This window comes from Cervus canadensis, chromosome 21 (assembly GCF_019320065.1).
Source record: "Cervus canadensis isolate Bull #8, Minnesota chromosome 21, ASM1932006v1, whole genome shotgun sequence".
Taxonomy (NCBI): Eukaryota; Metazoa; Chordata; class Mammalia; order Artiodactyla; family Cervidae; genus Cervus; species Cervus canadensis.
Window position 1 is genome coordinate 55,041,647 of NC_057406.1, and position 13,027 is coordinate 55,054,673.

Consider the following 13,027-nt stretch of genomic DNA (forward strand, 5'->3'; position numbering starts at 1 on the left):
GGCCACAGGATGGAGAGCTCCCCACCTCATACTCAAAAAGACGTTCACCTTTCCCACCCTCCAAACTGGAGGCTATCCCACATATTCAAAGCTAAACTCCAACCACTTCCCAGCAACAACCTTGGGTATATTCAAAAGTTTTAGGGCAAAGAGGATGCACAAGGAAACTGCCCTTTGACGATTAATGGAAACAAAATATCACTGCTTTTATTAAAATAAGAGTTGAAACCAAGTCCTGCACAGGGTTCACATGAAATAACATTCTACCTTAGAAACATCTTTCACCTTTACTATAAACCTTTGTTTCCAATTGCCAGCTCAAGTTGTCCCCTGATTTGCTGAAAATTCCATGTGCCACAGAATGCTGTGTATCTTTGTCATTTACTCTACCACCTGAAATTTCACCTGGAGACCTGACTCTGCCCCTGGAAAGCCAGGTGTTCCCACAGGATGTCACAGCTCTTCCTTAGTGCTTCGGCGGTCAGGAAGCAGCCCCCATGCTGACCTCCTCCATTCAAATGGACTGAGTATATGGACGTCTGTATTTATTCCATACCACAAAAATAATCAGAGCGAAAAAAGGTACTCACCATTGGCTTGTGATTGGGGAAAAATGTTTGCTCCACAAGCGGGAACTTCTCAGGACCCAGCGAATGGAAGATCTTGATGAGCTGAGAGAACTAGGACAGAATATGACAGAACATTGGTCAACCACTGCTTCCTGGTAATGGCGAAACATCCCACTTGATCCCAGGCCTCAAGCACCTATCTGCTCCAGTAGCTGCTCCCTGTCCCCGGGATAAAGACCAGAGTCCTTGACTGGACATTCGTCCGCTCCAGTCTCCTCCATCATCCACCTTACTCTGCAGCCCTGGGAGCTCATTCTGTGCCCAGCACTGTGCTGGCCAACACACACAGCTATATATACATGGCATGTAAACATCCATGTGTTGTTCAGGGGCAACGCACTGAACATGTGAGACCAGGTCTGGAGGAAAGACAGCCTGTGGGCAGATGGCTGAGATAACAACATCTTGCTGGAGGGAAGTGAGGGGCTTGTGGGACCTGGAAGAGGAATAGACAGGGGGTGATGACGACTTCAGGAGCAGATGATATAAGAGAAGGAGGAAGGGCATTCCAGTGTGCAGTGAGACAGCTGTGTGCTAGAGATGCTCAGTGGACAATGAGCTGGGAATTCACCCATCAGGCAAAGGGAGCTGTCGGTGAACAAAAGCAGAGAAGAGCAAGGTAGACTCTGATCAGAAAGAAGAAATCAGGTGCAGTGTAAGGCCTAATGTGGATGCCTAGTGGCTGGAAGAGGAGCTAAGTCTTGTGCCAAACTGACTTTGGGGTAAACTCAATACTGAGAGCTCACAAGAACAGAACAGATAACTTAGGAACTCTCCGCATCATGCCAGGATTGGAAGACTCTTGGGCTGTAGCCCGCTGCTGTGGTGCAACATGCTGTCAGGTTAGTAGGCTTGAGGGACCTCAGAAATATGAGAAATGATGGGAGGGTCCCTCATTCTACAGATAAGGAAACTGAAGTCCAGAGAAGGAGAGTAATTCCATAATCAACTAAGAGTTTTGGAGAATGTCCATCTTCACTACTTACTATTAGCAACCTAAGTCTCAATTTCCTCTTCTGTCCAATGGAGACATTAGAAATACCTACTCATCAGGGTGAAGATTAAATATAATATGCATGTGAAAGGCTCAACACAGTGCAGTTAGTACTAATGAATTGTACTTGCTACCATCACCAAGACTATGTGGGAAAACAAGGATGGTGAACTAACACCGCTGAGGACCCTTCCTGGGTTGTTGCAGGCCTAAAAGCTTAGTCAGGGAAGAGTGAGGAGGAGACCAAGGCCATAGTAACAATGGTTAAAGACTATCCATATCTACTAAATGAACGCATATGTGCATTCAATAAATCCTGAGTGCCAGCTCTGCAGAAACCTTGTCACCATGCTCAAAGAGTGAGAGCAGCAGGGTACCCTCTCACCACTGACATTATTATAACGTAACACTGTACCATAACATGCTACAAAATATCTGTTAGGTAATAACTACAAGAAGGGGTTTGGGAGCCAAGTTGTTTCTTCAGTTGCTTTGAATAAAAGACTCCCTTCATGACTGAGCCTCCCCGCTGGGGAATGGGTCCATTTCAGGGCCAGGAGGCCAGCCCCTGCTTCCCGCTTCCTTCTGAGTCAGGCTGGCCCCGCACCTACCACCCAGGGCTTGCTGCAGAAGTTGTAGATAGAATAGAGGGAGTTGACGGCAGGCAGCCCTCCATACTGGAGGCCGATGACCAGGCTGCGGTAGTCTTCGCCCAAGGCCATGCTGTAGGCGTGCTGGCGGACAAGAATGAAGTCTGGCTTGAAGGATCTGCCAAGAGAGGGACCAACAGCAGTGTTACATACTTGATGGGCTGAGGGGACAACCAGGACCCCAAGCCAAAGCCTGCTGGGGGCAGCACCTCAGTTCGGAATGGGGACAGGGTGGGGGAGTGGGGATGAGGAAGACCAGATGCAAACACACAGCAGCTGCAAAGTAAAAGGACTGAAAACAATTCACATTTTCTTTTATTTCTTTTTAAGGCTGCTTTCTAAACTTTTTATACTGAACAAGTATTTAATTTGAAAATGGAAAAAAAAACATATCAATTCAGTGAACATCCTGTGGTTTTACTAGGCACTGCGGCAGACACACAAGTTACTGGGTCCTCACGATTGTCCTGGGATGTGGGTGCTGCTGCCGTCAATTCCGTCTCACAGACGAGCACCCGGAGGCTCGGGAAGACCAGGTCACTTGCTCACAAAGACACACTGCAGGTAAGTGGCACGGCCAGGGCTGTACAGCCTCAGGGCCCGGATCACAGTGATGGTGCCGCGCAGTTCCCTTCTAGTGCGTCTCCAACGCTTGTCCCTTTCAAGCGGCAACCTCTGGAAAGCAGCAAGAGTAGTGATGCCATGGCATGAGAACATGCCAGGCTCTGCCAGGTCCCTCTGGAGATAAGATCCTGACTGAAGCTCACAAGCAGACCGGGGTAAAGTCAGGACTATTTCTCCAATTTACAGATGGGAACACACTGCAAGTCAGAGATGTTGTGAACTTCCTCAAATCACAAAGCTGGGAAGCAGGAGAGCCACGTTTGAACACAGGTCATCTGACTCCAAGTCCACATGCTCCACCCTCCATCACACGGCTCCAGGGAGCTTCACACAGTGTTTCATTCACACCGCCAAGGATCCACCTGTTTCTGGATTCCTTACTTCTAAGTCCAGAGAAAATCAAGACTCACAGTAGGTAGGTGGTTTATACTTAAAATGGTGTGATCCATCTGACTCATCCAGACACAGACACGTAGCTTCAAATAAACTGTAGTTCTTCAAAATAATTCAAATATAAATTAAAATAACTCTCAAAAGGCAAAGACTTGCCCCCCAGGGAAGACACTTTTTGAATTGCTCTGAGCTTGGGCCTTATGGTGCCTGTCCCCAGGATCAGGGTCATTACAAGAACATGTTGAAAGAATGAATGATGTACATAAACATCACATCCCATTCCCAAAGAAAAGGGCAAAGGAGCCCCTGGCTAAGCTGTAACTGATCCTGAAGGTGGCCGTGTGGACGGTGACACCCGAGTGTGGGTGGCATGTGCTCACGGAAGCAGTCAGTGATGTCACTGTGGTTAGGGCCGGGGTTGGCTAGAACCTTGGAGCTGCTATGCCCACATCCCTGCTGCACTCTCAGAGACGAATTAGTCCACCAGTGCATATTACAGACGGGGAAACTGAGCCCTATAGCCAGGCAGCGACACGGCCCAGGCCACCCAGCAACACCACGGCCCAGGGGGAGGACGTTCCGCGTCCCTTCTCTCCTCCTGCCTCCCTGCCCTTTGCCCTGCACCCTGCAGTGTCTCACGGCAACAGACAAGGAAGGAGGGGTGAAGGGGTGTGTCTGTCTCTAATAGGGATCCGATGACCAAAGGGGGCACTGACTTATAAGCACTTTTTACTTTTATCTGATTTTAAAAATAATATATGCTCATTGTGCAAATAAAAAACCACCCTTGGAAAACAGGAAGAAACAAAATTATCTGCAATTCTCAACACAGAAAATTCTAATAACATTTAGAATAATAAGCACATATTATTTGTGTTTTCTTATGTGTACATTATGACTCAATAATCTATTTTATGTATATAATATGCATTCATATTCATAATTGATTTTGTTTTCTATTAATTATGATTTTGCTGTTTTCGACATATTATGGTGTATTTTCCCTATCAAAATAGCTTCAGAAATATAATTTCTAATGGCTTCCTAATAGTGCACTGAATGGATATACTATATTAAGCCAACCAATCATCTATTATTATCAACTAGCCTCTTTCCAATATTTCACACATGCCCATCTTTGCACACAAATGAACCTCATTTAAAATTATTTCTTCAAGATAGAGTCTAAGAAGTGGAATTGTTGGGTTAAAGGGTATGAACGTTTTAAAGGTACTCAGAAAACTCTCCCTTTTAAAATGTGCACATCACCAGGGCACATGACACTGTCCGTCTCAGTGCAGCCTCATCAGGACAGCAGTTTTCACAAAATGCATTTTTCAATTTGATAAACCATTTCCCTCTAAAGATACCCTGCACCCCATTTCTGTTTCAGTTTGCATTTTTATGATTTTAGTAAGACGGAATACTTTTAATAACCATATGTACTTTCTTTACTATAGACGTCTGCTCACATCTTTCCTCATTAAAAAAAAAAAAACATGGGGTCTCCCTGTTTCCTCATTGACATGAGCTCTGAGCTAGGATGGTGCCTTCATCTGTCATGTGTGGCAATGTTTTTACTAGTTGATTGTCTTTTTATTTATGACTGTGAATCTTAACAAAACATGTGAACACATTTTCCATTCCCCCTGAGTCTTTCCCTTTTGATTCTGCTCTCTGCTTTGAAGCTCCGAGGGTCCGCTGGGGCCCCGGTTCTGACGGCGCGACGCGCCCTCCTCCCAGCAGTGTGGTCTCCCTCTCAGACAACAGTGCCAGCAGACGCGGTGCCTCACTCGGGGGACTCCACTCTGCTCTGGGAGGAAGTAAAAGTCTTGCGCTGGCCAGAATCCGATGGCTTGTCTCGGGATGCTCCAACTCTAGTCCCGGATATTACGGTGCTCTCTCTCTAGAGCACCTAGAACTCACCTCTAAACCAGATCTCTCTTACTCTTTGAAATAAAGTAGTGGCAACCTCCACTTTGTCTTCCAGGATTTGAGAACTTATCTCAAGCTTCCATATTCCAAGTGCTCTTTTAAAATTACATATCAGCTCCATGCTCAAAACCCTCAGAAGGCTTCTGTCTTTCTGATGACAAATCCTCACCTCCTTACCATGGCTACAAAGCCCCTGCCTGCCTCTCCATTATCATTTCTGCTTTCGCCCTCCTTCACCTCCACCAAGGGCTTCCCAAGTGGCACTAGTGGTAAAGAACCTGCCTGCCAATGCAGGAGACGTAAGAGTTGTGGGTTCGATCCCTGGGTCGGGAAGATCCCCTGGAGGAGGGCATGGCAACCCACTCCAGTATTCTTGCCTGGAGATTCCCATGGACAGAGTAGCCCGGAGGGCTACAGTCCATAGGGTCATAAAGAGTTGGACACGACTGAAGTGACTTAGCAGCAGCAGCACCTCCACCAAAAGCACACTGACAACTGCTCCTCCCTTTAATTTCTTTTCCTGGAGGCTCTTTTCCCAAATGGTGTGTGGCTGCCTCATTCTTGTCACTTATTGGCTTAAATTCATTTCCTGAAGGACACCTGTCCTGTTAGCTCTATTAAAATTTTCCTCAACCCTCATATTGCCCTATTTTCTTCACAGCTCTTATGACAACTGTATTTCTCCAGTTTATATACTTAGTTGTTTATTGTCTGTCTCTCCCCTCTAAAGATGTCAGCTCAATGAGAACAGGGGACCTGCTCAGGTCCTTATCAGTATTTTTAAACGAATGATGAAGCTAATGAATGCACATACACACAAAAGAAGGAGGGCTTCCCAGGTGGCACAGTGGTAAAGAATCCTACAATGAGGAAGACCTGGCTTGGATCCCTGGGTTGGAAGATCCCCTGGAGGGCAAGGCAACCCACTCCAGTGTTCTTGCCTGGAGAATTCAGTGGACAGAGGAGCCTGGCAAATAGATAGAGTCAACAGGGTTGCAAAGAGTCGGACACGACTGAGTGACTAACACTACTGTTATGAAAGAATGAGTGAATGCGAAGTAGAAAAAGGAATGACCTCTTTTCTTGTGGTCCTAGAGAAGAGAAACAGGATTGATGGCCAAAGTAGCCAGGAAATTAACACGTGGCCCCTAATAACCAGAGGGCTGCCTTACAATGAGTCCTGTGTTCCTGGAGATATGTTAGCATCACCAAGAAAGTTTTAACCCTAGGAAATGCAAGTTGGACCCTATGACTGCTTAAGATCCTCAGATACAATATGTGAGAAATAAACACTCTCCATGAGTACTATATCAGGGCAAACCAGGCGTGTGTCACAGGTCAAATTCTGCCATTGGCTGCTGCACAGAACGCCCAGTGTCTTCCATACAGCCTGGGATTTGCATGGAAGGTGAAGAATTAGAGACACCAGCATGCAGTTCCTCCCTCTACACCCAGCACCCAAGGTTCCCTGCGCAGTGAGGGAATAGCCACGTCCTGCATGTCACCCCACCATCCAAGGATGTAGTCAGTAGTTTCAAGCCCTGACAGTGGGCCAAGCACCCCTGTAGAGGCTGGAAATCCTAAGATGATTGGGACATCATTCCTCCTTTCACAAGACTCACAGTCCTAGAGGAGATGGGTGCAATGCTAAAGGATAAGGATTTGCTAAAAGAACAAATAAAAAAGTGAGTGAGTGAAACAACAGAGGCAAATACAAAACACTAAGGTGGCCCAACTCTCTCTGGGGAGGGTGTGGGTGAGTGTGTGCCGAAGGTCTCGGGTCAAGAAAGAAAGATAGGGGTTTGTCACGTGGACAGGGTTTTAAGGGTTTCCAGGTGGAGGGAACAGCACCTGCAACTGAATGCAGGGATCCCCGAAATGAGAAGACAGTGGTCTGTGAGGTTTTATCTGCTCAGTATACTTCTCTTTTGGAGGGGGAAATAGACTCCCTGATAAAATTCTCTCCAATCAGAGAACTGCATTCCTCTGGGCAGTAACTGATCTAAGGATTGCATTGCTGATGTCAAAAGGGTTGTCACAATCCTCCTTGAGTGGCCAGCTAAGCTCGAGTGACATCATCTGGGTTGACAGACAGCGTTTTCCTGCTCCATGAAAGGATCCCACCTGTAACAGGGAGACCCAAGGCTGTCTGCCTCACTGAGCCCCTGAATCCTCCTAAGCCTAACACTGGAGCCATCCTTCTCTTCTGAGTTACTTGAGCTATTGGTGGTGGTTTAGTCACTAAGTCGTGTCTGACTCTTGCGACCCCATGCAGCCTGCCAGGCTCCTCTGTCCATGGGATTCTCTAGGCAAGAATACTGGAGTGGGTTGCCATTTCCTTCTCCAGGGGATCTTCCCGACCCAGAGATCGAACCCGGGTCTCCTGCATTGCAAGCAGATTCTCTACCAACAGAGCTATGAGGGGATCTTCCCACTGGAGCTATTAAGTATTCTATTTTGCCTGCTGCTACTGCTAAGTCACTTCAGTCGTGTCTGACTCTGTGTCACCCCATAGATGGCAGCCCACCAGGCTCCCCTGTCCCTGGGATTCTCCAGGCAAGAATACTGGGGTGGGTTGCCATTTCCTTCTCCAATGCATGAAAGTGAAAAATGAAAGTGAAGTCGCTCAGTTGTGTCCGACTCTTAGCAATGCCAAGGACTGCAGCCTACCAGGCTCCTCCGTCCATGGGATTTTCCAGGCAAGAGTACTGGAGTGGGGTGCCATTGCCTTCTCCGCTATTTTGCCTACACTGGTTTAAAGTGGGTGTGGTGCTCGCCCTCACTATTGCTCTGACTAGTATTGGGCAGAAATGGCAAAGTCTGCAATTGGCAACATGGCAGGAGCATAAAGTCTGATGAGGTGGTGGCAAGAGATACCATTCCCAACAACTCTCGTGAACCCTTTCCTGTTCTTCTGCCTCCACAGGCCCTCTGGGCACATGACCTGTGTCTTTCATGCCTCAGCAAGAAGACCTCCTTCAGTCCCACACAAGCTGGCACATCCTGACTAGAGGCTGTACCTGGGTTTTCTTATTCCTTAGACTTAAAATGAACTATCTTATATGGTTTCTGATCCCAGGTCTTTCTCGGAAGCGGCAGTCGATGCTGGAGAGGAAATCAAGGACAACATACAATTAAATGGTAGAGACGGGACAGGTGATGATTGCTGGGAGATTACCAGGTGCTCCAGGCAGTGTCAAGAAGTGCGGGGCCAAAGGCTTAGTGACTTTGCATCACTGGAGAAGCATAATAATTCCCTCAATATGCAGAAGCCTGCAGTGGCCAGAAAAGATTTTGACTGGGCTTTGCCTGGGGCCTAAGTTAATATGCAGAAGCCTCGTTATTCTCAGCCACCTGACTGCTATTTTGTCACAGTCCCTTTTCTGAAAGAGCCAGGCTGACTAAGGGACAGTGTTGCTAACTTTGGTCACATGTTGACCGACCCATCAAAGCCAGAGGAGACCCCAGTCATGCCTGGGAAGTCTCTGGACTTCTGATATCCGTGCCCACCAGCAGAAACTTCAGGTGTCCTTGGAACTTCTCCCACTTCTCACACTCCTTCCCCATCCGCCTCCACCTCTGAAAATACCAACTCAGGTACCAAATCTGTGGGAAGGAGACCAAGAGGACTGAGATCCTCAGCCATAACAGGTGTCCTGAGGAAACGCAGAGCGGAGTCCATGCTCCTGAAGGCTGTGGACCACCACTGTGCAACAAGGACAGAACCGAGGAGATGTGCATGCCAGGCAGATGCGGGGCCTTGAATGGGCCATATGGAAGGACTTGAGGAATTAGCAATGCTTCCCGCCAGCCCGAGGGCTGCAAGAAATTAGTCCAGGCCGAAAAGAAACTAGGTGGTGGCCGACCAGGAATCTGGCGAGGAGAGGACAACAGGAGGCCGCAGAGGGGTCGGTGGGGGCCGCACAGCAGCCGCCAGCCACACGGCGAGTAGGCAGTGGGGAGGGGCCCGGCGGGGTTTACACACAGCCAGGCTCTCTGGTGAGTCGGGGGCTGTCTCTGTAAACTACTAGGAGGTTAATAAAACACAGACTTGAGTTGCTGGAGGAAGTAGGCTTCCTCGTCTCCCTTCTCAGCCTCAGAATCTCGGTCTCTTTATCTCAGTCTCTTCTCCCTTTCATTTCAGAGAAGTTCTTGCGACTCCACCCTTGCTCTATCCTTCTTCTCCATCACCCTGGGGATCCCACATGTTCTGGGTTGAATTGTGTGCCCCCAAAAGATACATCGAAGTCCTGAGTCCTGTTCCTGGCTGTGTGACCTGATTTGGAAACAGGTCTTAGTAGATTTAATCAAGTTAAGGTGAGGTCATACTGGAGTAGAGTGGGCCCTAACCCAATGCCTGGATCTTTATAAGAGAAGGTTAATCTGGATGCAGACACAGAGAGGAAGAGGAGAACTCCATGTGACGATGGAGCCAAACATTAGAGCGATGTGTCGACACGTCAAGGAATGTCAAGGATTGCTGGCAACCACGAGAAATGAGGAAGAGACAGGAATGGATCCTCAGCTAGATCCTTGAGAGGGAGCATGGCCCTGCTGACACCTTGATCGCAGACTTCCTGCCTCCAGAACCATGAGAGAATAAACTTCCGTTGTGAAAGCTGGCCAGCCTCTGGCACTTAGTTATAGCAGCCTCAGGAAACAAATACTCCACACACCAGCAGTATTTCCTCTTTCTAGCAGCTTCCTGGCTTTCTTTCTTCTTGTGCGAATCCATCTACCGCCCCCTCCTCACTTCCCAAAACAACAACCCTGACTCCAACAATAAGAAAACCTTTGCTTCAAGGTTGAAAATGAATGACAGTTAAGTAATGTTTACATAACTTTATGTAAAAGAGTTAACAAATCAACACACAGATAAGTGTACGGAGATTTATTTGGAAGGATGTTCACCAAAAACGCTAAGCTGGCTATCTCTGAAGGGTGGGGTGGGAAATGGGGGGTTTTACATTCTCTTAAGACCTTTTTGTACTATCTGCACTTTAAAAAAAAAAGAGTACAAAGCATTTTTACAACTATGAAAAAACAATGAGGTTTATCTTCATTTTGGAAAAAAATGATAAATGTAACAATGATGTAACATCATGGAAAATGCTTATGGGACCATTTTACGTGACATAAAACAATAGAAAAGAGAATCTGTGTTATGACTAAAGCACCATAAACATGATACGACTGGAAGGCTAGATGGAACACTGCTCATTCGTTAAGGTGGTGAGGCTATAGGTAATTTTGTTTTGAAAATTTCCATTTTTGTTATACCATGCTTTGGGCATTAACCAAAATTTTGGTTGGCATAAACAAGTAACTGAAGGTAAAACAATCCCCTTCACTTGGCCTGGCGGCCATAACTAGCCCCTCCTCCACTCCCTGCCATTGCTACAATATGTGCCTACAGCCCCAGTTCCCCTGTAGCCATCTCCACCCCCATCTGCATCCGGCTGCCAGTCCCCTTTCCACCTTAGTGAACTCATAGTTGAGGTCATTCCTAAAAGCCAAACTCCAAGATCAAATGCACTCTGCTATGCCCTCCATTTCCCCGATCTCTGATACCAGCTAATGTTCAGGGAGCCTCCATTCTAAGCCCTCCGCATATCTTCACTCATTCAACCTGACTCATTTAAGGAGCTGCTATTTTCATCTCCAATTTCCAGATGAGGAAACTGAGGCACAGAGTGGTGAAGGAACTTGCTGAGGCTCCACAGCTGCTGTTGGTGGAACCACGAGTCCAACCTGGAAGCTGTTGGCTCTGGAGGAGGGTTTCCCACCCTCTGTACTATCGACCTTTGGACCTGGATGATTCTTCATTGTGGGAGGCTGTCCTGTGCATTGTAGGGTGTTGGGACCATCCCTGGCCTCTCCCCAAAGACGCAATAGCACCTCCAGGCCCAGCTGTGACAACTAGAAATGTCTGTAGACACTGCCAAGAGTTCTCTGGGGGCAAATTCACCCTGGTCCTCTGCAGCATGATTACCATCCGCCTTGCACTCTCCCCTTGATTCCCAGCTGTTCCCTCCCGGCTCCTCCCTATGTCTTCTCCCCTGACTGGCTCTTCTCCAAGGCTCAAGGGTGGTTCCCTGCCCTGGAAAATCACCTCTATTCAGTGGGTTCACCCACCTTGTCCTCACGGGCAATAGTGGAAATGACTCAGATTTACAGAGCACCTCCTCTGCCCCAGGAGTCATTTGTAGGCTTTATGTTCTCTTCAATCCTCACAATGACCCCATAAGAAGGAGGCTATCAATAATCTTATTTTTCAAGAAATCATCACTAATTCATAAAGATATCAAATCACTACTAGTTGTACATCTAAAACGAATATAACATTGTAAACTATACTTCAATTAAAAATAAATAAATACAAACAAAAGTAAAGAAGGAAAAATTTTTAAAAAGAAACTAAGGCACTGAGAGATTAAGCACAATAAGAACAAGTTCCACATGGACCGGAGTGCTTCAAAGTAGATGTGCACAACCAATGTGTCACCAGCATCATCATTACCTCAAATTCACTCTGCCTGGACCCCAACTCCCCCATTGTGGATCTCCTGACTTCTGTCAAAGCACCCCCAGTCTCATAGGAACCCAGGAGCTATCACCCTAAAGTCATCTGTGATTCTTCTCTCGGACCCCCCAGGTAAGGAGCCACTCCTCACTCCAGAAGTGTCTAGGATGTTCTCCTATACCCAGCTCCCCTCTCTCACTCTGTTTTTCCCTCCCATTGCCTCAGGCTCAGAATATCTCAACACACCCTTATCTCCTAAGCCCAGTCACAAGTCCCTCCTCTCACTCCTCTTTGAAGCTCAGAATCCAGACTGTTGAATGCCAAGTGTGATGTGACCTCATGGTCTCTGTCCCAGGGATTCTCAAGCTAAATGCCAGCAGAGCCCAAGCAGGTAACATCAGGCTGGAAGCTCAGAATCCAGACTGTTGAATGCCAAGTGTGATGTGACCTCATGGTCTCTGTCTCAGGGATTCTCAAGCTAAATGCCAGCAGAGCCCAAGCAGGTAACATCAGGCTGGGAGAGTGAGCCGTCTTTCCTAGCAGTGTCCTTGGTGGTCTTCTAACAGATACTGTCTTTGAAATTAAACCCAGCAACAATCTTCATTTACACAACGCTCTCTCCAACCTTTTTTAGAAGCATCAATTCAGTCCAGTTCAGTTCAGTAGCTCAGTCGTGTCCAACTCTTTGTGACCCCATGGACTGCAACATGCCAGGCCTCCCTGTCCACCACCAACTCCCAGAGTTTACTCAAACTCATGTCCATTGAGTCGGTGATGCCATCCAACCATCTCATCCTCTGTCATCCCCTTCTCCTCCCGCCTTCAATCTTTCCCAGCATCAGGGTCTTTTCCAAAGAGGAAGCTCTTCTCATCAGGTGGCCAAAGTACTGAAGTTTCAGCTTCAGCATCAGTCCTTCCAATGAATATTTAAGGACTGATCTCCTTCAGAATATACTGGTTGGATCTCCTTGCAGACCAAGGGACTCTCAAGAGTCTCCTCCAACACCACAGTTCAAAAGCATCAATTCTTCTACACTCAGGTTTCTTTATAGTCCAACTCACATCCATACATGAGTACTGTAAAAACCATAGCTTTGACTAGACGGACCTTTGTTGGCAAAGTAATGTCTCTGCTTTTTAATATGCTGTCTAGGTTGGTCATAACTTTTCTTCCTTCTTTTTAGAAGCATGCATGCCCCTTACTCTTTCTTTCATTTTCCCACTTTCGATAACGACTTGAACACTAGAAACGTTTCATCTTCCTGTAGGAGAACACAAC

The 13,027-nt window shown here is 47.1% G+C and overlaps 1 protein-coding gene and 1 long non-coding RNA gene across 2 annotated transcripts in view; one reads left to right on the forward strand and one right to left on the reverse strand.

Annotated features, from left to right (window-relative positions):
- SYN3 (synapsin III) overlaps nucleotides 1–13,027 on the reverse strand; it is a 465,440-nt gene that overhangs the window by 320,504 nt on the left and 131,909 nt on the right. Inside the window, exons 5-6 of the mRNA XM_043441347.1 lie at nucleotides 2,235–2,391; nucleotides 591–680 (exon numbers count right to left, since the gene is read on the reverse strand). Of these exons, the coding sequence (XP_043297282.1) occupies nucleotides 591–680; nucleotides 2,235–2,391 (247 nt within the window). The remainder of the gene's footprint in view (nucleotides 1–590; nucleotides 681–2,234; nucleotides 2,392–13,027) is intronic.
- LOC122423891 lies at nucleotides 594–9,240 on the forward strand. Its single transcript, XR_006264237.1, has 4 exons — nucleotides 594–1,471; nucleotides 2,698–2,837; nucleotides 3,084–3,312; nucleotides 8,305–9,240. It is a non-coding gene; the product is annotated as an uncharacterized LOC122423891 (long non-coding RNA).